This window comes from Salmo trutta, chromosome 5 (genome assembly GCF_901001165.1).
Source record: "Salmo trutta chromosome 5, fSalTru1.1, whole genome shotgun sequence".
Taxonomy (NCBI): domain Eukaryota; kingdom Metazoa; phylum Chordata; class Actinopteri; order Salmoniformes; family Salmonidae; genus Salmo; species Salmo trutta.
In genome coordinates this window covers 24355297-24382539 of record NC_042961.1, presented here as the reverse complement: position 1 = coordinate 24382539, position 27243 = coordinate 24355297, and the positions used below count along the sequence as shown (strand labels likewise).

General features: G+C 42.4%; 1 protein-coding gene and 1 long non-coding RNA gene across 3 annotated transcripts; one reads left to right on the top strand and one right to left on the bottom strand.

Annotated features, from left to right (window-relative positions):
• Nucleotides 1–1215: 1215 nt before the first annotated feature.
• Nucleotides 1216–14319, bottom strand: LOC115193931 (uncharacterized). Its single transcript, XR_003878262.1, has 2 exons — nt 14202–14319; nt 1216–1864 (listed from the first exon to the last, which is right to left on the bottom strand). It is a non-coding gene; the product is annotated as an uncharacterized LOC115193931 (long non-coding RNA).
• On the top strand, nt 7711–24284 carry LOC115193930 (alpha-2,8-sialyltransferase 8F). 2 transcript variants are annotated; one of them, XM_029753083.1, is made up of 7 exons: nt 7711–7759; nt 8652–8732; nt 10803–10889; nt 14050–14307; nt 14586–14669; nt 23580–23862; nt 24031–24284. In XM_029753083.1, exons 1-7 carry the CDS (start codon nt 7713–7715, stop codon nt 24205–24207), a joined length of 1017 nt encoding a protein of 338 aa, XP_029608943.1. In that variant the 5' UTR covers nt 7711–7712; the 3' UTR covers nt 24208–24284. The 2 variants fall into 2 exon arrangements, with proteins under 2 accessions (XP_029608943.1, XP_029608942.1); XM_029753082.1 differs by lacking the exon at nt 7711–7759 and adding an exon at nt 7992–8261.
• Nucleotides 24285–27243: the final 2959 nt, after the last annotated feature.

Genomic DNA, 27243 nt, shown 5'->3' with positions numbered 1-27243 from the left:
AATGCACTTTTATGACTCAAAGGAGAGTCTATAAGGTGATTTTTAGAGCTCTCCTAGCTGTGCCATTAAGGAGCTAGAGCAAGCACACTTATAATTGTTTTGTTTAGAACACAACCCTGCATCCCACCATCACACAATTACTGTTGTTGATTTACACAATCCAAAAACGGTCCATTATAAATCGCAATCTGGGTCAGGTGCGCATCATTTGAAAGCTTGTTCTATTGCCAACATGACTAGCAAAGTTATAAAATGCAATACTACGGTGTTAGGCTTTCACAGGGCAATTCATAGAAAGGAGTCATGAGTGCATTCAGGTGCGTGTGCTGCAGCGAATTTTCTTTGCAACAGACAAACATAGGCTCATTCTGTTCAGAACGACCCAGGGTATGACGCCATGTCATCTTGTAACTCTAGATCACACGTAGTGATCATAAACGTTGACACAGGATAGGACATCAGTTTTATGATATGGAAATGTGATGTGGACATTTGGACTCACAAATCCTCAATGTCTCATCTTTCTAAATACATAGAGTCCTCTTTATTTATAGCATTTTCCTCTCTCAGACAACAAAACGTGCAAACGTTGCCCAATTAGCGGGAGGGATGGGGGCAATTTTGTTGTCCCGCGAGGTGCTCAAGTTTAGAACAGCTGTCAGTCAAAACCCATCCAGCGCTGTGAAGCTCAGTCAGAACACTGATGTCATGTATAGCATGTTACTGTACAGCCACTGCGCTCCAAATCTGCCATTTTAAACCGTATACGGGTACGAGTGTAAAGGGTTAACAGTAAATCACATCAGAAAGAAAGCACAGAACATTTTCTCTCTCCCCTTTCTCTGAATTTAATTCAATTCAAAGGGATTTATTGGTATGGAAAACATGTTTACAATGCCAAACAAATGGAATAGATAATAAACAAATGGGAAATAAACAAGGGAAACATTAGTAGACGTTACACTCGCATATGTTTTAAAAGAATATAGACATTTCAAATGTTTTATTATTGGCTATGTACAGTGTTGTAACAATGTGCAAGTAGTTCTCTCCCTCTCCTCTCTCTCTTCAGCTTCTTAGCATCAACACCAGGACTTTACAGTTTTATTTATTGCTTTGGTGCTATTTTCACAAGTATGTGGTACGTTTTCTAAACTCTTAGTACAACACTACAAACTGGTAACACTTGTTACGCAACTTTTTATTTTTCATTCATTTTGTTTGGAGACATCTTTCACCACACAACCATTGATGCAAAATATACGTTTATTGTGAAATACCATGACAACTCACCAAAACACAACATCATTGAGTTGTTTTAACAACCAGTTAATCCAATAGCAAAATAAATGCAAGACACCAGTTTCTAAATGATCCTTTGAATGTAGTATGCAACAGTACTGTAAATGACAGTACATTACCCTGTTTTCACATTAGGCTATACACTTGCACTACCCATTAAATATCACCCATCAAAAATGTAAAATCTAATTTCCATCATTCCATCCCATGCGCAAATAAAGGTGTGATAATTTAAGACATCTTTCAAAACCATTGAAGCAAAAATATATTCTTCAGATATAATTACAACATAGGAGTACTGTAACCATATGAAATGAATGAAACAAACATAACGTTTAGCGCGCACTAGTTTGCATCAAGCCTGTCGTGAGCATTTTTGGCCATAGGTTCTCATCAACATTGCAGTAAATGTCCTCGTTGTTCATGCATCTGTGGAAAAAACCTTTTAGCGTGGCGAATCCAAGCCTTGCATACAGCAGGTCTGAAATGATGTCATTGCATGCCTCATCCATGGCCTGGAGGAGGGTGGCACGCTCATGGGGATGGCAATCACACCTTCCACCTGCATAGAATAGAATACAACTTTATTGTCCATCCAGGATAGACATTTTTCTTTGGCATCACCTTCCATTAAAAGGATCACATACACATACATTCTCACATCATACACATTTAAACCAGTCAGTCCATCATGTTGCATACACTAACACAGAGGACATTAATACATTCACTCACAAACGACCACTGACCCAACTGCACTGGATAGATAAGTACATATACTGATGCAATTTCCGTTGCATTTAGTAGTCCAACAGCACAAGGAAAAAAGTAATGTTTGAATACGTTCTTCTTGGCCGTGGGCATTCTGAAGCACCGGCCAGAGGGAAGCCTCTTGAACTGAGGGTGTAGAGGGTGGGAGGGCTCGCCAACGAAAGCTAGTACCTTCGTTTTGGTTTCCTTGTGGAACAGACTGCTCAACTGTGCCTTTGGTCGACCAATTACTTTCCTGGCTGTGTTTACTATTCTGGTCAGTTTGCTTTTGCTCCTCATGCTCAGATTACCATACCAGACGGTCATATTGAACGTGCGGATGCTCTCCACCAAGCTGCTGTACACCCTCTCCAGAACATCCTGGCCCAAACCCCTTCAATTTCCTGATTAAAAACAGGTGCTTGCTTGCTTTTTTTAAAAACACAGTCTGCATTCTCTGTAAAACTCAGCTTGTTATCAATTTGTGTCCCTAGGTATTTACAGTTTTTTCCAACTGCTTACACACGTTTTCAAAACTGTCTCTCCTTTTTTCAAAACTCTATACACAATTCCCAAAACTGCACACACAAAATGCAAAATGCCTCACATCTCCTTCAAAATGTAACACTGCATTCAAAATGCCATAAACACATGTCAGAATGAAGCATTTGCATCGAATGGCAAACACTGCTTTCATAATAGTACATTTTTGGATATACCATGTAAACACTGTTGTTCTAAATCTAAAGCTCTTTGGTCTTTCATAGGCTTATATCTACATTTCAATACAATGTTCTACAGTGTAAGTAATCTGCTGAGAGGGGTAACAAGTACACTGTAAACACCAATGCAATGTAGAAACAGAAAATATTTATTAGGCCAAACATTACTGTTGTATACAGTAGCATACAACAAAACCATAAACATATGTAAACCAAAAGTATATATTTTAGAATACAGTAAAGAACACAATTGTGTGTGTGGGGTCCCGGGGGGGCAGTCCAGGAATTGGTGGGGGGGCAGTCACCATTGCTAAGCTACGCTTCATCTCTTCTCTGGGCTGGGTCTGGCCACAAGATACATCACAAGATACGTTTTCTCTTGCCAAACATCGAGGGAAGTATCTCCTAGCATGGCGTATCCAACCTTGGACAGAGGCAACCTCTATGTCCCCACATGCGTCCTCCATTGCCTGGAGAAGCGGCATGCGGGCATAGGGTTGGCGATCATACACTTTCCAGCGCCAGGCTGAGAAGAATTCCTCTATGGGATTTAGAAAAGGTGAATATGGGGGTAGGTACAAAACTACAAATTGTGGATGGGTGGCAAACCAGTTTTGGACCAGAACAGCTGGTGAAAACTAACATTGTCCCATAAAACCACAAATCTAGCAGGCTCCTGATCTGGATCAGGGACAGGCATTGTGTAAATTGCATCCAGAAAAGTGAGCATATGGCCGGTGTTGTACGGACCCAGTGTGGCATTGTGATGGAGGACCCCGTTTTGAGTGATGGCAGCACACATAGTTATATTACCCCCACGCTGTCCAGGGACATTGGTAATTGCCCTCTGTCCTATTGTGTGTGTGACCTGGTGAATAAGTGTAGCATTTTGATTGGTTGTGTTTGGAAAAGGAAAGCAAGTCACTTCCTGTTAGATTTTTGTGTTTTAGGTAGAGAATTGTGTGTAGTGTTTTGAAAAAAGCGTTTTATGCAATTGACAACTGAGTCAAAGGCTGAGAAATAGCTTATGGTTTTGGATATTTGGTGTGTAGTTGTGTACTTTGAGTGAGAGGTTTCAAAAATTGTGTGACATGAAAAGATTTTGTGTGTAAGCAGTTGGAAAAAACTATAAAATACTCAACCACCTCCACTGGTTGGTCGTTCAGAGAGAGTGCTTGGGACATTGGTAAGTTGTTGCCATTGATGATCAGCTCCTTTGTCTTTCCCACATTGAGGTGGAGGCCACTTGACCAGCACCATTCTTGAAGGTTGTTGGCCTGTTTAAAAAGAGTCCTACCAGAGCCATGTCATCCGCGTACTTAAAAAGGCTCACATTGTTTCCTTGGATCTTCATCTCGTTAGTGTAGATAGAGAACAACAGCAGTGAACCCTGTGTTCAGGGTCAGTTCATCAAAGAGGGCCCCATTCTGTGGGCGGCCAGTTAAAAAGTCCTTGATCCAACCTGCGAGGCCTCCGTTGACATTCAGGTCCAGTAGTCGTTTCAGCAGTGTGTGTATTTGCATTGTATTGAAACCTGAACTACAATCAATAAATAATACGTTTGCATATGATTTTGCATGTTAAAGGTGACTAGCCACCATGCTCAGCAAGGTCAGGGTAGCATCCTCAGTCCTCTGTGCCTTATAGGCAAACTGTAACGGATCCAGTTGATCCGCTATGGACAGTATTGTATTCATGTATTCAATTGTACTGCTGCTGTGTTGCTCAGATAGTAAAAGCATGGCATTAGCAACACCAGATTTGTGGGTTCGAGTTCCGCTGGAGTCACATATGAAAATGTATAAAAGCGTTGGCCTTCTAGCATATAACGGTATTACAGTGCTGCATTGTCCAACGCAATTTTAGTAAAAGCAGTGTGAAACACCCTATCAAAAAGACTCCAGTAACTTTATTTTGGATTCATGTTTACTGTATAGGGGATGCATTACATACAGTACATTTCAGATCTTGTTAATATTACTATTAATATTACTACTATTTAAAAAATGTTTTACAGTGAAGTAAAACGATAGCCATAATAGTACAATACAGCATATAATATACTTTGTGTTTCTACTTCACAAACATGCTTTTTCATTATGTAGTCCTCAGAATCTGTAGTAAAAAACAGTCCTGTAAGGTACTAAGACTATACATGGAACAACCACCCACAAACACAAGAGAAAATAAACCCACTTAAATATGGCCTCCAATTAGAAGCAACGATAACCAGCTGCATCTAATTGGAGGTTGTTCCCAAAACGAACATAGAAATAGACAAACTAGAAAACCCACATATAAATAGAAAACATAGAACATAAACCAAAAACCCCGAAACACACTAAACAAACACACCCCTGCCACGTCCTGACCAAACTACAATAACAAATAACCCCTTTTACTGGTCAGGACGTGACAGTACCCCCCCAAAAGGTGCAGACCCCGGATGCACCAGAAACAAAAACTAAACAAAACAATAACCCCAAAATAAAGGGAGGGAAGGGAGGGTGGCCACCGTCACCGACGGTTCCTGTGCTACACCCCCTTCCCAAATCTCCCCCCACGGAGGTGGCTCTGGCTCCGGGCTTAATCCCCACTCTAACCTGTCCACCCCTGCTGAAGGCTCAGGGCTGTAGCCCACCGCTGAAGGCTCAGGGCTGTAGCCCACCGCTGAAGGCTCTGGGCTGAGGGGCGACTCTGGCTGCGCCGGACTGGCGGGCGACTCTGGCTGCGCCGGACTGGCGGGCGACTCTGGCTGCGCCGGACTGGCGGGCGACTCTGGCTGCGCCGGACTGGCGGGCGACTCTGGCTGCGCCGGACTGGCGGGCGACTCTGGCTGCGCCGGACTGGCGGGCGACTCTGGCTGCGCCGGACTGGCGGGCGACTCTGTCGGTCCGGACTGTGGGACGTCGCCGGAAGCACTGGACGGGGAACTGTCGCCGGAAGCTCTGGACGGGGAACTGTCGCCGGAAGCTCTAGACGGGGCACTGTCGCCGGAAGCTCTAGACGGGGCACTGTCGCCGGAAGCTCTAGACGGGGAACTGTCGCCGAAAGCTCTAGATGGGCACTGCGCACTGAAGGCCTGATGCGTGGGACTGGCTTTGGAGGCGCCAGACTAGTGACACGCACCACAGGGCTAGTGTGAGGAGCAGGAACAGGACGTACTGGACTGGGCAGGCGCACTAAAGGCCTGGTGCGTGGGGCTGGCTTTGGAGGCGCCAGACTAGGGATGCGCACCACAGGGCTAGCGCGAGGAGCAGGAACAGGACGTACTGTACTGGGCAGGTGTACTAAAGGCCTGGTGCGTGGGGCTGGCTTTGGAGGCGCCAGACTAGCGACATGCACAACAGGGCTAGTGTGAGGAGCAGGACCTGGATAAACTGGGCCTTGACTATGCACTGGCGTTCTGGAGCGCACAGCCTGCACAACCCATCCTGGCTGGATTGTTACTGTACCCCGGCACGGGTGGAGTGCTGGCACAGGGCGAACTGGGCTGTGCTGAGGAAAGATGGCTGCCGTGCGTAGAGCAGGCGCAGGGTAGCCTGGGCCCAGGAGACGCACTGGTGGCCAGATGTATTGCGCAGGCATACTTCTCCCTGGCTGTATGCCCACTCTAGCACGGCACTTGCGGGGGGCTGGTATCGCTCGCACCGGACTGTGCGTGCGGATGGGCGAGACCGTGCGTACTTCCGCATAGAACGGTGCTCTTACCGCCAAACACTCCCCATAATAAGCACGGGGAGTTGGCTCAGGTCTATTGCCTGACCTTGCCAATCTTCCCGTGTGCCCCCCCCCAAAAAAAAATACTTTTTGGGGCTGCCTCTCAGGCTTCCTTGCCAGCCGTGTTCCCGCATAACCTTCCCGGTCCTCTCCAGCCTTCCTCCATGGTCCTTCTCCAGCTAGTATCTCCTCCCAGGTCCATGACTCCTTATACTCCTCCTGCTGCTCCTTCCTTCGCTGCTTGGTCCTCTTATGGTGGGTGGTTCTGTCATAATGATCGGACCAAACTGCAACAGGGATGTGAATCATCTTCTTGATTTATTAAAGAAATGAACACTGAACAAAAGCAGGACGAAAAACAGTCCTGTAAGGTACTAAGACTATACATGGAACAACCACCCACAAACACAAGAGAAAATAAACCCACTTAAATATGGCCTCCAATTAGAAGCAACGATAACAAGCTGCTTCTAATTGGAGGTCGTTCCCAAACTAACATAGAAATAGACAAACTAGAAAACCCACATATAAATAGAAAACATAGAACATAAACCAAAAACCCCGAAACACACTAAACAAACACACCCCTGCCACGTCCTGACCAAACTACAATAACAAATAACCCCTTTTACTGGTCAGGACGTGACAAGGTTTACCAAATGGATTATCAATTAAGAACAGTCGGATTAAGTAATAGTATGTGTTTTAATAACAAATGAGGAGAAAATCATACACAAGTAATGTGAGCATTGCATTGTGAAAGGCAATTACTTTATATGAACATGTATTGCAATGTGAAACATGCATTTCTAGATGAAACATTGATTTTAAGTTGAATGAAAAAGTGAGTTTTATGTGTTGTACTTAGTCAATTGAAAATGTGCTTAGAGTTTTGAAACAACTGCCATTTTGATGATCTGTTTTGAGTTTTGTTCTAAGACTTGTGAAAATTGAGCACTTTTAATTGTGAAAATTGCACCAAAGCGGTTGAAAAAACTGTAATAATGGACGTTAGACAGTTGATGAACTATCCTCACAGACCCAACATCACGTAGAGAGAACTCTACAGATAATGTCTGAAAATTTGATCCAGTCTCTTGCCCACCTCTCTCTCTCTCTCTCTCTCTCTCTTATTTTTCTCCCTCTTTCTCCCCCTCCCTCTCTCCCCCCTACCCCCTCTCCCTGTATATTTCCCTCTCTACAGTATCAACACGATTGATGAACTGCCCTCACAGACCAAACATCACCCAGAGAGAACTCTACAGGTAATGTTTGATCACTGATAGACTTTGCTCTGTACCTGTTGGCAACTTGTCATTCATTCTCTTGCACCTCCTTGTCTCGTTCCCGCTCCAACCCTCCCCCCTTCCCTCCCTCCCTCCTCATAAACACAAAGAACATTTGTTTATCTCTTTCACTATCCCTCTTCTCCCTCTCTATCATTTATTACCCCCCCCCCCCCCTCTTTCTGATAGTGTTATACTTTATGGTCGTGTCTGTTCCTTAAATGCTAAGTACATTTAAAATCTATGTATTAGGCGATAGATGTCTTGTTCATTATAGAAAATCTATATCTACGAGGATTAAGCACCTCATTCTGTAGAACACCAACTTGGGAGTGGGAAGGAACTCGATGGTGATTAATAGTTGACTGGTTATTGTGGCAGTTGGCACCATGCGTTATAGTATATATCTGGTTCTATTCATTCTGGTGTGTTCTGCTTCTCTGCTGTCTGTCACACTCATAAGCAGATACTACCACAAAAGGTAAGTTTCTTTATTTTATGTGATTAATAAAAATAACTATGGGACAATTTTCAGATGTCAGTGGTATATTTTCGAACACTCTTGATGGTGAATTCCCACTAAGGACTTACCACAGTGTTTTACCAAGAAGGCTCAGGCTTTTGTGCTTTCACCTCTACGGCCCGGTTCTAATGTCACTGAAGCCATGGCCTCAGTGGACCTGCTAGGCAACTGGTACTTTTCAACTGGCATTTACATAACCGTGGCTATCTGTGGAAGTGTTTTGTGAAATACCATAAGAACTGTGTGTGTGTGTGTGTGTGTGTGTGTGTGTGTGTGTGTGTGTGTGTGTGTGTGTGTGTGTGTGTGTGTGTGTGTGTGTGTGTGTGTGTGTGTGTGTGTGTGTGTCAGGAATGGTGGGTTTGACAGTTATGCAGCTTTTCGCTGTAACAGACTGAGACTCAAGTTCCTCACTGTCACTTCAGCCAAGGCGTAAGTTAACACACAAACGCACACCACACACTCAAAGAGGAACAATATCTCTGTCTGATATACACTACCGGTCCAAAGTTTGGACACACCTACTCATTCAAGGGTTTTTCTTTATTTTTACTATTTTCTACATTGTAGTACAATAGTGAAGACATCAAAACTATGAAATAACACATACGGAATAATGTAGTAACCAAAAAAGTGTTAAACAAATCAAAATATATTTTATATTTGAGATTCTTCAAATAACCACCCTTTGCCTTGATGACAGCTTTGTACACTGTTGGCATTCTCTCAACCAGCTTCACCTGGAATGCTTTTCCACCTGTCTTGTTGGCTGCTTTTCCTTCACTCTGCGGTCCGACTCATCCCAAAACATCTCAATTTGATTGAGGTCGGGGGATTGTGGAGGCCAGGTCATCTGATGAAGCACTCCATCACTCTCCTTCTTGGCAAAATAGCCTTACACAGCCTGGAGGTGTGTTGGGTCATTGTCCTGTTGAAAAACAAATGATAGTCCCACTAAGCCCAAAACAAATGTGATGGCGTATCGCTGCAGAACGCTGTGTTAGCCAAGCTGGTTAAGTGTGCCTTGAATTCTAATTAAATGACAGACAGTGTCACCAGCAAAGCACCCCCACACCTTAGCACCTCCTCCTCCATGCTCTATGGTGGAAAATACACACGCAGAGATCAACCGTTCACCCACACCACGTCTCATTAAGATACGGAGGTTGGATTAAAAAAATCTCCAATTTGGACTCCAAACCAAAAGGACAAATATCCACCGGTCTAATGTCCATTGCTCGTGTTTCTTGGCCCAAGCAAGTCTCTTCTTATTATTAGTGTCCTTTAGTAGTAGTTTCTTTGCAGCAATTCGACCATGAAGGCCTCATTCACAAAGTCTCTTCTGAACAGTTGATGTTGAGATGTGACTGTTACTTGAACTCTGTGAAGCATTTATCTGGGCTGCAATTTCTGAGGCTGGTAACTCTAATGAACTTATCCTCTGCAGCAGAGGTAACTTTGGGTCTTCCTTTCCTGTGGCGGTCCTCATGAGAGACAGTTTCATCATAGCGCTTGATGTTTTTGAGACTGCACTTGAAGAAACTTTCAAAGTTCTTGAAAATTTCCGCATTGACTGACCTTCATGTTTTAAAGTAATGATGGACTGTTGTTTCTCTTTGCTTATTTGAGCTGTTCTTGCCATAATATGGACTTAATCTTCTGTTTACCCCCCTACCTTGTCACAACACAACTGATTGGCTCAAATGCATTAAGAACGAAATAAATTCCACAAATGAACTTAAGAAAGCACACCTGTTAATTGAAATGCATCCCAGGTGACAACCTCATGAAGCTGGTTGAGAGAATGCCAAGTGTGCAAAGCTGTCATCAAGGCAATGGGTGGCTATTTGAAGAATCTCAAATATAAAATATATTTTGATTTGTTTAACACTTTTTTGGTTACTAAAACATTCCATATGTGTGAAGGTAGATGCTGGCAGACGAGAAGCAAGTACAGGGAGTGAACATTTAATTACCAACGGACATGGAATAGGACAGGACACCGTCTGGACATGAACACATAATGACATTAATGCTGATACAGGGAACAAACAGTGGAGCAGACAGTTATAGACAGGGCAATCAACAAAGGGAAGGAGTCCAGGTGAGTCCAATGAGCGCTGCTGCATGTAATGATGGTGACAGGTGTGCGTAATGAAGGGCAGCCTGGCACCCTCAAGCGCCAGAGAGGTAGAGCGGGAGCAGGCGTGACAATATGTGTTATTTCATAGTGTCTATGTCTTCACAATCATTCCACAATGTAGAAAATAGTAAAAATAAAGAAAAACCATTGAATGAGTAGGTGTTTTTAAACTTTGGACCGGTAGTGTATTTTAACCGTAAAATATATCAGAAATACAGCACGCTCACACTTTTGTTTGTTTGTTTGTTTGTTTGTTTGTTTCTTTCTCTCTCTTTCTCCCCCTCTCTCTCTAACCTCTCCTCACTCTCTCTCCCCACTCCTCACTCTCTCTCCCCCATCCTCACTCTCCCTCTCTAAAGTATCAACACGAGGACTCTAATAATGGACGTTAGACAGTTTATGAGCTGCACTCACAGACCCAACATCACCCAGAGAGAACTCTACAGGTAATGTTTGATCACTGTAGCAATCTGAGATCTACAGGCAATGCATGATCACGGCTCTCTCTATTTGTGCTCTAAAGATAATGTCTGTTCACGTCTCTCTCTGAGCTCTGTCAGTAATGTCTGATGGACATTGCTCAGTACCTGTTTACATATTGTCATCCATTCTCTAGGACCTATTTGTTTCATTCCATATCTCTCTCAATTCAATTCAATTCAGTGAACATATTGCCAAAGCTTACTTTGGACTTTTAGAAATATGAACATAATTAATAATAATAATCAATATTGTCAATGGGACAACAGTAACAACAATAACCAAAGGTCAAAATAACCATACATTTAACAATAACAATAAGCATAGAGGACATGTGTAGGTTGGTTGGTCTTGTCGGACACTGTCCCTCATTTTATGTCAGGCAGCAATGTAGTGCGCTGCCAAACCACAGCTCTCTGCATTCTCATCCAACAGGACGGGAAGCCTATCCTCATCAGAAAGGTCTTTGAAACCTTGAATAACTTCTATGGGCTACGTGGGACTAGCTAGCGTCCCACCCACGGTACACTATCAACAGCCAGTGAAATATCAGGGCGGCAAATTCAAAACAACAAAATCTCATAATTCAAATTTCTCAAACATACAACTATTTCACATAATTTTAAAGATACACTTGTCCTTAATCCAACCACATTGTCCGATTTCAAAAAGGCCTTACGGCGAAAGCATAAAGTTAGATTATGTTAGGACAGAGCATAAACAAGAAAAACCACACAGCCATTTTCCAAGCAGGAGAGGCGTCACAAAAAACAGAAATACAGCTAAAACTAAGCACAACCTTTGACGATCTTCATCAGATGACACTCCTAGGACTCAATGTTACACAATACATGTATGTTTTGTTTGATAAAGTTCATATTTATATCCAAAAACCCCATTTTACATTGGCGCGTGATGTTCAGAAAATATTTTGCCTCCAAAACTTCTGGTCAATGAGCACATCAATTTACAAAAATACTCATCATAAACGTTGATAAAATATTAAACTGTTTTTCAAAGAATTATAGATACACTTCTCCTTAATGCAACCGCTGTGTCAGATTTCAAAATAGCTTAACGGCGAAAGCAAATTTTGCAATATTCTGAGTACAGAGCTCAGCCGTCAAAGCAAGCTATACAGTTACCCGCCAAGTTATGGAGTCAACTAAACTCAGAAATAGTATTATAAATCTTCATTTACCTTTGCTGATCTTCATCGGAATGCCCTCCCAGGATTCCTACTTCCACAAGAAATGTTTGTTTTGTTCGATAAACTCCATATTTATGTCCAAATACCTCCTTTTGTTTGCGCGTTCAGATCACTATCCAAAGGCAAAATGCGCGAGCTCAAAACCAGAGACGAAAAGTCAAATAGTTCCAATACCGTTCGTAGAAACATGTCAAACGATGTTTACAATCAATCCTTAGGGTCTTTTTAACATAAATCTTTGATAATATTCCAACCGGACAATAGCGTATTCATTACAGAGGAAAAAGAAGGAACGGCGCGCCTGCCCGCTACGTAAACAACTCGTTGGTCTCAGGCTTGAGACTGCTCTTATTCTCTTCAAAGTAACAGTAGAAGCATGAAACAAGGTTCTAAAGACTGTTGCCATCTAGTGGAAGCCTTAGGAAGTGCAAAATGACCCCACAGACACAGTAGTTTGGAAAGGCAATCAATTGGAAAAACTACAAACTACTTCCTGGTTGGATTTTTTCTCAGGTTTTTGCCTGCCATGTTATACTCACAGACATCATTCAAACAGTTGTAGAAACTTCAGAGTGTTTTCTATCCAAATCTACTAATAATATGCATATCCTACCTTCTGGGCCCGAGTAGCAGGCAGTTTAATTTGGGCATGTTATTCATCTGAATTTCCGAATACTGCCCCCTGTCACCAAGACTTTAGAAAGACAGGGCAGGATGGATAGAGGTCTATAACAGTTTGCGTCTAGAGTGTCTCCCCTTTGGGATCTCAGACAATACGAAAGAGAGGTTGAATAGGCTAGTAATAGGAAAGCATGGCCAGCCGTAGAAAAAAGCTTATTGAAATTATCGTTCATCGTAGATTTTTCGATGGTGACAGTGTTTCCTAGCCTCAGTGCAGTGGGCAGCTGGGAGGAGGTGCTCTTATTCTCTATGGACTTTACAGTGACCCAAAATGTTTGTAATTAGTGCTACAAGATGCACATTTCTGTTTGAAAAAGCTAGCCTTAGCTTTCCTAACTGACTGTGTATATTGGTTCCTGACTTCCCTGAAAAGTTTCATATCGGGGGGGGGGGGCTTTTCGATGCTAATGCAGAACACCACATGATGTTTTTGTGTTGGCAGTCAAGTTTTTGAATGGGGCATGCTTATTTAAGATGGTGAGGAAAGCACTTTTAAAGATGCCTGCTCATCAGCGAAGAGCATTTAACCTCTTGAATTGTGGAGACTAACACCAGGAGCTGAAGATTGTTCTGGAATAGTGGGCAATTCGTTGATGTAAATATTGAAGAGTGCAGGGCTCAGATTGCAACCCTGGCGAAGGCCCCGCCTCTGGTTAAAGAATTCTGTTATTTTCTTGCCAATTTTGATGCTGCACGTATTGCCATTGATTTAATTATGTCATATGTTTTACCCCCTACATGACTTTCAATAACTTTGTAGAACAGTCCTGTATGCCAAATAGAATCAAATGCTTTTTGGAAGTCGATGAAGCAAGCGTACATTTTGTTATTATTTTGGTTGACATGTTTATCTATCAGGGTGTGTAGGGTGCAGATATGATCGGTCATATGATGTTTTGGTATAAATCCAATTTGGTTTTTACTCAAGACATTGTGCCTATTAAGGAAGTTTAAAACTCTTAGATTTATAATACAAAAGAAAACCTTCCACAGGTTACTGTTCACACAAATGTCTGTTTTGATGTTAGGGTCAAATTTGTCTCCGTTCTTAAAGATTGGGCTTTTGAGTCCTTGATTCCAGATGTCAGGGAAATAACCTACACTCGGATCAAATTAAACAATTTTAATATGGTCAATTGAAAATGTGCACTAGTGAGTTTGAGCATCTCATCTCACTCGCTCTCTCTCCCTCTCCTGCTCTCCCTCCCTTCCTCCTCTCTCCTCTCCTATCCCAGGGTGATCTTACGTTCCTGTTGTAATGCTACGGGTGAGATGATCCTGACCAAACAGAACACTAAGTCGGGCCAGAAGATCCACTATGAGACCAACCAAAAGCTATTTAAAACGGTCGACAAGAAACTACACAGCATGTTGCCAAAGGACTTACCCTGGAGTAAAGGTTTGTTGAGTCATTGTGCCGTGGTGGGAAGTGGAGGAATCCTGCAGAACAGCAGCTGTGGAGCAGAGATAGACAGTGCTGATTACATCATCAGGTAACCTTCATCATTATCACCATCACCATCATCATTACCATCATCACCACCATCATCCTCAACATCTCTCTCTTTCTCTCATATCCCCCTCACTTCACTTCTCTCTCCCCCAATTTCTTTTCCCTCCCTCCTCTCCCCCTATCTCTCCCTGCCTCCTCTCTCTCTCTCTCTCTCCTTCCCTCCTCTCCCCTCCCCCTCTCTTTCTATCTCCACTCTCTCGCCTCCCGCCTCCATCTCTCTCTCTCTCTCTCTCTCTCTCTCTCTCTCGCTCTCTCTAGGTTTAACCTGGGTCCGGTCACCAACAGTAAGGATGTGGGGAACAAAACCCACCTGATGACCATCAACCCCAGTCAGATCAGAGGGTGAGAGAGAGAGAGAGAGAGAGAGAGAGAGAGAGAGAGAGAGAGAGAGAGAGAGAGAGAGAGAGGGGAAGGGGACCAATGACTGACTATATGAATGGACAAAGCCAACGATCACATGGCCCCATTCATTCCTAATTGAAAACTCAATAGCACACTTGAAGCCAAGAATGTTGCTTTTAGCGTCTAAGATGACGTCTCAGGGGGGAAACTTATGTAGACATAACATGCACAGTTTGAGCTACTCCAGGAAGTGACGTTGCAGGCTAGCTCAGTGCTGCACCCTCTCAATGAGTATCTCAAGTTCAAGGCCGTCTAGGTACTGTAGGTTGCCAGTAGCCACTGAATTATCCTTAAACTTCTTCTGTGTGTGATTTTTTTTTAATAATCTGTGTAATAGAAGAAATTCTTGGTACCACAATTGTCTTTAAAAAAATATGTACACAAATATTACCATTTCCCCATTCACTATAAAAGGGGAACCTGTTTCCTGAAAACAATGCCTGCACTACTGCGGTCAGCATTGAACTTTGTGGCTTCAATGAGAGTTAGCAGTCGTTCTCTCCTGGAGGGGACAGAGAGAGAGGGAGAGAGGGGAGAGAGAGGGAGGTAAGGGAGAGAGACCGATTGGGATCATAATATAGCTAATTAGAAGGTACTTTTGAAGAAAAATTGTGCGAGTTGTTTTAGCCGGCCAAAATTAAGTTTAAAGTAAAAAAAACTGTAGTAGTATATAGTAGTAGTAGTAGTAGTATCAGCAGCAGTAATATAAGAAGTAGTAGTAGAAGTAGTAGTAGTAGTAGTAGTAGCAGCAGCAGTAGTAATAGAAGTAGTAGTAGTATATAGTGCAGGGGTCTCCAACAGGTAGATTGTGAGCTACCAGTAGCTCACAGCCCACCTATGAGTAGGTCGCCAAACAATTCTGAAAATACATGTGTTTTTCACGTGTTCCACCGCAAACTGTCATGAACATATATCACAAGTATCAGACACCGCAAGCTCCCAGCTACCATCTAATCAACGCAACACCACACATTCAAAGAGGAATTATCTCTCTGTTTATATTTATTAACAGTAAAATACACAGTTGAAGTCGGAAGTTTACATAGACCTTAGCCAAATACATTTAAACTCAGTTTTTCACAATTCCTGACATTTAATCCTAGTAAAAATTCCCTGTCTTAGGTCAGTTAGGATCACCACTTTATTTTAAGAACGTGAAATGTCAGAATAATAGCAGAGAGAGTGATTCATTTCAGCTTCTATTTCTTTCATCACATTCCCAGTGGGTCAGACGTTTACATACACTCAATTAGTATTTGGTAGCATTGCCTTTAACTTGTTTAACTTGGGTCAAACGTTTTGGCTACCTTACCACAAGCTTCCCACAAGTAGTTGGGTGAATTTTGGCCCATTCCTCCTGACAGAGCTGGTGTAATGGAGTCAGGTTCGTAGGCCTCCTTGCTCGCACACACTTTTTCAGTTCTGCCCACACATTTTCTATAGGATTGAGGTCGGGGCTTTGTGATGACCACTCGAATACCTTGACTTTGTTGTCCTTAAGCCATTTTGCCACAACTTTGGAAATATGCTTGGAGTCATTGTCCATTTGGAAGACCCATTTGTGACCAAGCTTTAACTTCCTGACTGATGTCTTGAGATGTTGCTTCAATATATTCACATAATTTTCCATCCTCATGATGCCATCTATTTTGTGAAGTGCACAAGTCCTTCCTGCAGCAAAGCACCCCCACAACATGATGCTGCCACCCCCGTGCTTCATGGCTGGGATGGTGTTCTTCGGCTGGCAAGCCTCCCCCTTTTTCCTCCAAACATAACGATGGTCAATATGGCCAAACAGTTCTATTTTTGTTTCATCAGACCAGAGGACATTTCTCTAAAAAGTATGATATTTTTCCCCATGTGCAGTTGCAAACCGTAGTCTGGCTTTTTTATGCCGGTTTTGGAGCAGTGGCTTCTTCCTTGCTGAGCGGCCTTTCAAGTTATGTTGATATAGTACTTGTTTTACTGTGAATATACTGTATCAGAAATACAGCACGCTCACGCTTTTTCTTTCTTTCTTTTCCCCACAGGCTTGACATTATCCCACCCCTGGTTATACACTACTGGCTTAAAAAGCCTAACCTAACACAATATCTGCCAATTCATTTCCAGCAATATTGCCCCTGTCTGTCTGTGTGGTGCGCACGTTTGTCTATCACTCCATGTGTAGCCAGTTGATGTGATAACCATCTTGTGGGTTGACAGAAATACTTTCCCCAAAACCTTCCCAATTAAATGTTAACTTCAAGTACCTGGCAGAAGTATATCATGAGTAGGTATGTAATTTGTATATATTATTTGTAATTTGCTAACTTTGCCATGAAGTGAGCAACAGCAGTACAGAACCATCGCTCGACCGGCACATTAAAATGGAACATTCCCACGTACTTTCTCTTGTACACTAAGGACCTGTGGAAGAGTTGGAGAATGTGCCTTTTTGAAAGCTAGAAAAAAAATTGTAGGTCACGAGTTGTTTCATTTTTTTAAAGAAGCTCCCATGCTAGTAAAGGTTGGAGACCCCTGAAATGGTAGTAGTGAGTGTGGCGGTAGACCTAATAGTAGAAGTAGTTGAATATCTAGAGTGGTCTTTTGAAGCAAGGCTAATTAACTGTAAGTCAGAAGTCAGTGGAATTCTAGAGTGGTCTTGTGAAGCAAGGCACACTAATAACCGTAAGCTAGCATTTACCTAGTAAATAATTATGTTGTTGTGAATTATTTTCCTGGAATAATGAAGCAAAATATCAAAAATAGCTTAAGTTCCCAGCAAACAGGGGACGTCCTAAGGACATTAGACGACGCTCCTATTAGGTCCCTCTTAGGGTTTTGGCGAGATGTTACCCGACTGACGTTAAGGGATAACTTTTGTGTAGTTACCAAGACATCATTGAGGAGGACCATGTCAAGACTTTTATAGGGCATTCTCAGGACTTCAATTTTACTAGTAATTAGGACGTCATGTGATGGTTATCTGGGAGACCTTTGTGTAGTTCCCTGTAAGTTACCAGGACGTCATTAAGGAACATGTTAGGACGTTGTAATTCGTTCTCAAGACATTTGTTTTACCAGCCATCAGGACATCATGTGATGGTCCCAGATGTCCCAAATCATTATATGTAAAGTCATTAAAGGGGTTTTAAGGTAAGCGGGAGGTTGTACAGCTAAAATGCTGTAAAAAAATCTTTGATCAATTATAACATGATAAAATAAATAAATCAACAACCAAAAAATGGGCAATATGATAACATTTGACATGAGTACTTAGTAATGACTTTTCAATATGACCCCATCACTGAACTCACAGCTTCTGGATTTGAGGTTCACTTATCTTTCTGCTGCGCCACAAAATCTGTATCATTCTCAAAAGTCCCCTACACATTCATTACCTATAATGCATCTCCGCATTTAGAAAAAGAGTGCCATCTGCACTGCTATTTTAGTTATCCGTTAATCTGACTCTCATCAATGATTTAATTTACTTATTTCAGCAATTTGATGGTTTTCTCTACAGTTGTCTAACGTTGATGGGGCATATTATTATGTTTTAATGTTTCTCCTGAGTAGTGGTGAACCGTGACTATACTGTAGCGGTACCAAAAATCTTCCAATAGCCTACGTTGTATCTTCTGTAGTCGGACCATTCTAGTTGTAGTGAAGGAGGAGTAATGCTTTTTGATGACATTATGAATGAATCAAACAGGCTGGCCACGCTTCGGGCTGTCGCTCACACAGAGACAAAACCGGCACGGACACAAACGTGACACACAGCATAAAATAATGCGAACAGCAAATAAAAAATAAAAAAAACACTGTTTACACAACCTATGGTAGCCTAACACCACTATCACTAATAGCGACAACAACAGTGTCACAAAAACGTGACAGGCTATTGGTGCTGAAAGGACAGCGACCATAATACCTGTGCACTCCACTGAAAGAGAGTGCAGTTTTGGTCGAGCACATAGACCCAGCAGATAGACAGCAGACACACGCAGCGTTAAAGAATAAGCAAGCCCATCCATTCACTCCAGTAGGCCCCAATCATAACAGTACAAAAACACAACCATTTCATTTCCAAAATGACAAACCAGCTATTACTTCCCATTGCAAATTGTTAATCACGTTCATCACACTAACCAGTGATATAAAGAAAATGCATCGATGTTTCAGAGATAGCTACAGCAAGCGAGCTGCAATAAAAAAAATAGTGCCACTCACCAGATGATGATCATTTCAAAACTAAGTCTATAAGTTCATCTTGAAAACGATCATGCTAACAAATTAGCAACAGCATCCACCTTGAAGTTGATGACACCTGCTGCTGCTGCACTGTCACTCCAGAATTCTGCTCTAATACAGTTGAATGTGCTGACCCGTTGCACCCTCTACAACCATTGTGATTATTATTTGACCCTGCTGGTCATCTATGAACGTTTGAAAAAATTGAAGAACGATCTGGCCTTAATGGCTATGTACTCTTATAATCTCCCCCTGGCACAGCCAGAAGAGGGCTGGCCACCCCTCAGAGCCTGGTTCCTCTCTAGGTTTATTCCTAGCTTGCTGCCTTTCTAGGGAGTTTTTCCTAGCCACTGTGCTCTTTGCGGTTTTATGATGTCTTCTGTAAGAGCACTTTGTGACATCTGCTGATGTAAAAAGGGCTTTATAAATACATTTGATTTGATTTGAATGGCAGAGGCCTTCTGTCCAGCTTCTGAAGGCCTAGCCAATGGCTGGCTGAGCTAGCCAGATTTCTCTACCCAGAGACATCAAAGAAAAATCATGATTGGGTATGTTTTTCTTGAGTATTAATCTTTCTCTTTCCAACACAAACTGAAGAGATGAAATCTGAAATCCGAATTGTTGAAAAGATGAAATAGAAAACTAAGACTACATTTTATTACACAAAATAGAGACATTTTATTTATCCTTAGGCCTCTAAAAGGCACTCACATTTCCCCACTGCTCTTGAATCACTATGATAAATAAAATAGCATTTTTAACAGAGTTGAGAGTTACTTTGAAATGCAAAGTGTAGAAATACATGTGAAATCAATAATTGACAGACATGGTGGTGTAGTAGGAAGATTGGAATGCCATGAACAAAGAGGTTGTGAGTTCAAATCCCAGATTGCTTGTCTAGTCTCTGAGCCCGCCTGCCTGACCACTCTGCCTGCCCTTGACCCTGAACCTGCCTGCCATCCTGTACCTTTGCCCCACCTCTGGATTACCGACATCTGCCTGACCCGACCCTGAGCCTGCCTGACGTCCTGTACCTTTCCCCCACTACTCTGGTTATCAACCGCCTTGACCTGTCATTTGCCTGCCCTGTTGCCGGAATAAACATTGTTACTCCGACACAGTCTGCATCTGGGTCTTACCTTCAAACCTGATAGTACGAACTGGCCATGACTGACCCAGCAGACTCAGGCCAGCTGTGCGACGCCATCTCCTCCCAAGCAGCCACCATGAGGAGGCAAGAGGAACTGCTTTGTGTCGTCGCCGCTTGCACAGTGTGTGCTCAGAACAAGACTCCTCGGCAAGCTCTGGCTGGCCTTCTGCAACCTCTGCCTGTCCCTCACTGTCCGTGGTCCCACATGTCCCTGGATTTTGTCACGGGTCTCCCCCCATTTGAGGGCAACGCTGCCATCCTGACTGTGGTCGACCGGTTTTCCAAGGCCGCCCACTTCATTCCTTTCCCCAAACTACCCTCGGCCAAGGAGACAGCCCAGCTCATGGAGCAGCGCATCTTCCGGATCCATGGACTGCCCATGGACATGGTCCGACTTGGGTCCTCAGTTCTCGTCCCGGTTCTGGAAGGCATTCTGCACCCTCATTGGGTCGTCAGCCAGCCTGTCCTCTGGGTTCAGTCCAATGGCCAGTCGGAGCGAGCCAACCAGGACCTTGGGACAACTCTGCACTGCTAGTTCTCCACCAACCCCACCACCTGGAGCCAGCAGCTTGTGTGGGTGCACGCAACACCCTTCCCTGCTCTGCCACAGGTCTTTCGCCTTTTGAATGTTCCCTGGGGTATCAGTTCCCGCTCTTCCCCAAGCAGGAGGAAGAGGTTGGCGTACCTTCTGCCCAGATGTTTGTCCGTCGCTGTCATTGTACCTGGAGGAGAGCCCGGTTGGCCCTCCTCAAGACCACCTCCAGGTATCGACGACAAGCGGATTGCCATCAGACCCCGGCTCCCCGGTATCGTCTCGGGCAGAAGGTATGGCTATCCACACGGGATCTGCCCCTCCGGGTAGAATCCTGCAAGCTCTCCCACCAGTTTATTGGCCGTTTCCCATCTCTAAAATTATTAGCCCCTCTGCTGTTCGTCTTCTGTTGCCCCGTACCCTCGTATAAACCCCACCTTTTCATGTGTTCCGAGTTAAACCCATGTCTCACAGCCCTTTGTCTCCTGCACTGCTACAGGCAGCTAGCACTGCAGTGCATAAAATGTGGTGAGTTATTCACTCAAAGAGAGAGAATGACAATAGTTGAACAGTTTTCAACAAATTAATTTCTTCAAAAATGAAGAAATTGTAAAAAATGTCAGTTTCACTTACTTAGCTAGCAAATGCAGCTTTTGGTTTCATAAATGTATTGCCACCAAGGCCTGCTGGTGTAACTGCTTACTGACTAAACGCTGTAACGTTACTGCATGATTGTAGCAGTTTTACTAAAGCATTAGTTCTATTAGCTATGTTGACTATGATGTTACTTTAGCTAATATGGTGACAACAATGTGGGCTGTGTGTAGCGGTTATGACATGGTTTGGCTTGGAAAGTTTTTTCATCTGGTCACATACTGCTGACGTGTTGTGTATTGAAGTCCACAAAGGAAGGGAAAAGGTGAGAGGAGTGGAGAGCATAGAGGCAAGAAGGAATACAACGTTGTGTTTACGTGTGACCAGGGGTGTATTCATTCCACCGATTCTATTGAAAACATTCCTTAAAAGGAAGCAAACAAAATGAGGATAAAAATACCAGAATTTGTCCAAAATAAACTCTTGTTTGCAACTGCCGGACTAATGATTACACCCTAGATAAACTAGATGCAGGCAAGAGTGTTCAAGGCGGTATTGAATGTGTCACTGTCCATGTGTCACTGTCTGTCACCTCAAATTTTCTCACGACCTTTATGCACCTACGTTGTAAACTTTCATTCATAGGCTAGGTGTAGCAACCTCATGAGTATAGGGAACATGTTTGTATCATGAGTAGGCTAAACCTATCGATGTTATATTGAACTGGGTGAATGGAATATGAATGATAGTCATCCAATATGCTGTAATAGAAATAAGGTCATGCTCATGAACAAAAAAATGGTCCTCATCATAAACAGCACTGATTGCCACTGGTCTTGCTGAAGCAAGTCTCATTCTTAAAATGTGCTCTCCCAGTGATGTAGTTTGTAATTTCTGAAAGTTCCATTGCAGTTAATTCAACAGTGGAAAGTTAGATTTATGAAAGTAGTTGATACGGTTACTAAAACAGCTGTATTGTTTGATTGGTAGAATATATTTCTGTTCTAATTTCAGATTTGAATTGCAGAGAAGTGGACTAAGATTTTTTTTTAAAACATTTGTAACTTGCTGGGAAAGTGGTCAAAACAGCAGATGTTTCAAAAAGTTGAGAGGAAAGTAGTTGATGCGGTAATTAAAACAGTTGTATGTCTTTATTGGTGTATTATCTGATTTCAGATTTGAATAGCAGAGAGACATACCAAGAGCAGGTGCTGTAGCGGTTGAGAGTGTTGGGCCAGTTCTGTTATACCCACAGACATAATTTTAACAGTTTTAGAAACTTTAGAGTGTTTTCTATTCAAATCTACCAATTATATGCATATCCTAGCTTCTGGGCCTGAGTAACAGGCAGTTTACTTTGGGCACGCTTTTCATCCGGACGTGAAAATACTGCCCCCTACCCAAGAGAGGTTAAGGGCTTGTAAGTAAGCGTTTCCCTGTAAGGTCTACACCTGTTGCATTCGGTGCATGTGACAAATACAATTTGATTTGATTTGAATTTCCAACAAGGCACACCTGTTATTTGAAATGCATTCCACGTGACTACATCATGAAGCCGGTTGAGAGAATGCCAAGAGTGTGCAAAGCTGTCATCAAGTATTTCAAAACTTTTGACTGGAACTGTATTTATATTCTGATTTCTGACTCAGTAAATTCTCCCTTCAGCACTCTTTATTTTCATGCACAAACTAGACATCTCTGCTCTCAGGGTACAATAGACTGCCCATGACCTTGCACACAAAGTTTCTAGGCGTTGGGCCAAAGTAAGAATGTGTTCTTTCTTCTTTCTGTTCTTCGATCAGTCCTTTCCCTGGGAGCAAAGTCACAGAACGTCCTAACACATTAACAAGAAACAATACGCTACATGAAGTCACGCATTTGTGAGACACAGAGGAGACAAAAAATGTCTACTACACTCCCTCCTTTTATCACCATATGTGATAACTATAATTACATTTTAAGGTTAGCATTAGATTATTGCTTAAACTATCAAAACATTTAAATCAATGCATACGAGCAACTGATCAATCCAACAACTGAAATCAGCAACTGAAATCAATCCAACGAGCAACGGATCCTTATTCCACAGCCCTTACACTCGTAAAACTATTGCAGTCGAATGGTTTAACTTAAGACCTTCATTTTCATTCTGTTACACAGATTTAAAGTTGTGACTTTTGCTTCACAAGTCCCGCCTAACTATAAGTAAGAAATAATTTGTACAATATCAAGTGTGGCTGCTGTCGTGGTTGAATATAGATTTAAACGAATAAAAGACAAAGCTTCTGTTCATCAGTAGAAGTAAAGTTAGCTAGCTAACCATTGCGTGTTTCCATAGTTACCGCAATCTGACAAAGGCCCCTCAACCGTTGGCCAATCGTGTCGCAGTTTATGGGAACGCCTCTCTGCTCCTGCCGGCATTCAGCTACCAATTCTGTACTGGACTGTCATTGGATGTTTACCATGCCCTTCAACCGCTGCGGCCCAATCAGAAGGTGGTATTCTTCAACCCCAATTTCATGCTTAATCTGGGCAGGAAGTGGAAAGGGCAGGGCTTGAAAGAGCCACGCCTCAGCACCGGGCTGATGCTGGCTAGTGTGGCCATGGAACTCTGCGAAGAGGTAAGTGTGTGTGTGTGTGTGTGTGTGTGTGTGTGTGTGTGTGTGTGTGTGTGTGTGTGTGTGTGTGTGTGTGTGTGTGTGTGTGTGTGTGTGTGTGTGTGTGTGTGTGTGTGTGTGCATATTTGTGTTGTGTGTGTGTCTCTAAGGTTCTACCTCTATCTCTGTCAGGTTCATATATACGGATTCTGGCCCTTCTCTCTGGATCTAAACCACAATCCTTTGCCCCATCATTACTATGACAATGTGGGCCCTAAAAAAGGCATCCACTCCATGCCTGATGAGTTCCTGCTGCTACTGAAGCTACACACACAGGGAGCGCTGCAACTACACCTGGGACGCTGCTGAACACACACACGTAAACACTCATGCACAAATACACACACACACTCCATCTTTATGTTGTTTTAAAAAATAAACATTTTCTTAATATCAGAATGTCTCTCCCTCTCTCTTGTTCCCTGGCTGGCTTTGTCAGTCTACTGATGGTAAATGGCGTGTATATATTGTTTCGGCCGTATGACAAAACACACTGCACAGGCGGATGCTTTTGGTACTATTTAAACGTTTTTAAATCCTTTTCTGTCATCTGAATTAGTAGTTTTAGGGGATTTTAACTTAATTTGGTTTACCCCGGCCTCAGAACATTTTAAGAAAATTTGTTTTGACTTTAACCTGACTCAACTGAGTGTAAAACCCACACAGATTAATTTTAAAAAATCCAGCAAATGTCTCACTTGAATGACCTAATTTTGACAAATAGCCCCACAAGGTCCAGTGGTGTCTTTGCTAATGATCTTAGTGATCACTGTCCTACTGTATGTATTAGAGATACCAAACAGATTAACACTGATCCTCGTATAATTATGAAGATACTTTTTAATCTTTTTTCACAAGCTTTTCTTTATGATATGTATTCATATGACTTATCCTTTATCAGCTGAATGTGTAACCCTCAATTAGCTCTAGAATTGTTTTCATGTATTTTTATCTCTCTGGCAGACAAATATGCTCTTTTTAAATGCCTTAGAGTAAAAATAAGAACAAATCCTTGGTTCTCTATAGAACTTTCAGATCTTGTTATAATGAGAAATCAGGCCTTAGCCAAGGCTAGAAAAAATGACTCTCTAGCTGATTGGCAGCTTTTCAGGTCATTTGGAAATTGATGTACTTCCTCAATCAAGAAAGCTAAATCAAGCTACATTTTAAGTTCTATCTCAGACTGCTGGTGATCCGTATACATTTTGGAAAACAGTTCATGCACTGAAGTGTGGAAATTCCTATCCTTCCCTACCTAAGCACATTGTGTCAGACGGGCATCATTACTGCGAAAAATAAATAAGTGATGTTTTTAATCAGCATTTTATCTTGGCAGGCTTTTTATTTTAAAGAAACTGTGGTTTAGCTGACCCTGGTCATTCAATCGACTGCTCTTCCCTATCCCAGTCACTATTTGGGCTCGATGGAAGTTTTGTCAAATTCTAGTGAGTCTTTGTTTTCATTTCAACAACTTTCTACTTGTGATGTGCTAGATGCCTTGTGCAAAATGTATGTAAAAAAAAATCTACTATGGCTGATTTGTTTGATCCTTTCTTGCTGCAGCTTTATGTTCATCTGATTGTAGAATCTTTAACACATATTTTTTTTTACCTTACAATCATTTCTGGTACCATCCCCAGGGTCTGGAAGGTGGCCCATATATTCCCACTTCACAAAGGTGTGACCTAAAAAATCGGAATCCTTGGTAAATTCTCAACTTAGATCCTTTGTAACTACAACATTTATTATAAATGTACACCAGTCAGGTTTCAGACCAGGTCATAGCACAATCTCTGCTACTTCTTTGGTTTTAAATTATGTTTGGATTGTTTGGATAAGAAGAAACAGTGTGGCCCTTTTTATTGAGATTCTAAAGCCTTTGACACTGTGGATCAGTCATTACTTATTCAGATGCTTTCATCAATTGTCCTGGACCAGGCTGAGTGTAGCTGGTATGAACATTATTTAAAGGACAGACGGCAGTGTGTATTTACTGATGGTTTTCTAGACATAGCAAAGGGTGTCCTACAGGGATCTATTCTTGGTCCGGTTCTTTTAACAATATTGGTTTAGCTGTGAATTATTATTTTTTTTTTTAACTTTTACCTGTATGCAGATAACACTGTGGTGTATGCTATTGCCCCAACAGCTGACCAGGCTCTGCCGGAGCTTCAATCTGTCTATATTGTCCTGCAGAACGTCTTTTGTTGAACTAAAATGGCTACTTAATGCAGGTAAAACCAAGTATTTGTTATTTTCCAAATCACGTGAAAATGTATGTGACGATTTATGCATACGTGCTTGGATGGTGCCCTCATTGATTGTGTCCCCACGTATAAATATCTGGGCATCTGGAATGACGGGAAGCTATCTTTCAAAAAGCATGTTGACGAGTTAGTTAAGAAATGAAGAATTCAAATAGGCTTCTTCTATAGGAACAGGTTGTTGTCTTTCGTTAAACAGCAGAAAACAAATCCTTCAGTCAAATTTCATTCTTGTTATTGACTATGGCAATACCGTCTATATAAATGCAGCTGCCATTGTATTGAAGCCATTGGATGCAGTTTATCATAGAGCATTGCGCTTTATTACGGGCGATACATTAAGTACACATTATTGCATTTTGTATCAGAAATTAGGCTGGCCCTCTATGAAGTCTTGTAGATGTACGCATTGCACTATTTTTGTCTATAAAGCCCTCTTGCATAAGCTTCCGCCATACCTTACCTCATTGTTAACCTTCAGACGTATAAGTTACCAGACCGAGACTCAGGGATGGCTAACCCTGGAGATTCCTTCAATCTCCACCGAGTTAGGTTTTAAGTTGCTTTTAGTTTTTTTGCGCCTCATGTGGAACGATCTCCAAAACTTCTTAAAATTGGTTGAGTTGGTGCCTATAGGGCAATCCAGTGTAATTGATGTATATACACTGAACAAAAATATAAACGCAACGTGTAAAGTGTTGGTCCCATCTGCCCACCGCACTTAGGCTAGGAAACTGTCACCACCGATAAATCAACGATAATTGAGAATTTCAATAAAAAAAAATATACGGCTGGCCATGCTTTCCACCTGGCTACCCCTACCCCAGGCAACAGCCCTGCACCCCCACAGCAACTTGCCCAAGCCTTCCCCATTTCTCCTTCACCCAAGTCCAGATAGCTGATGTTCTGAAAGAGTTGCAAAATCTGGACCCCTACAAATCAGCTGGACTAGACAATCTGGACCCTCTCTTTCTAAAATTATCCGCCGCAAATGTTGCAACCCCTATTACTAGACTGTTCAACCTCTCTTTCGTATCATCTGAGATTCTCAAAGATTGGAAAGCTGCCGTGGTCATCCCCC

Excerpts from the sequence above, each read along its gene's own strand:
- LOC115193930 (XM_029753082.1), top strand. The coding sequence starts at position 8,170 with ATGCGTTATAGTATATATCTGGTTCTATTCATTCTGGTGTGTTCTGCT. Across the intron at positions 8,733-10,802 it reads ACTGTCACTTCAGCCAAGGC|TATCAACACGAGGACTCTAA; the intron begins GTAAGTTAACAC and ends CCCTCTCTAAAG. Across the intron at positions 23,863-24,030 it reads CCATGGAACTCTGCGAAGAG|GTTCATATATACGGATTCTG; the intron begins GTAAGTGTGTGT and ends TATCTCTGTCAG.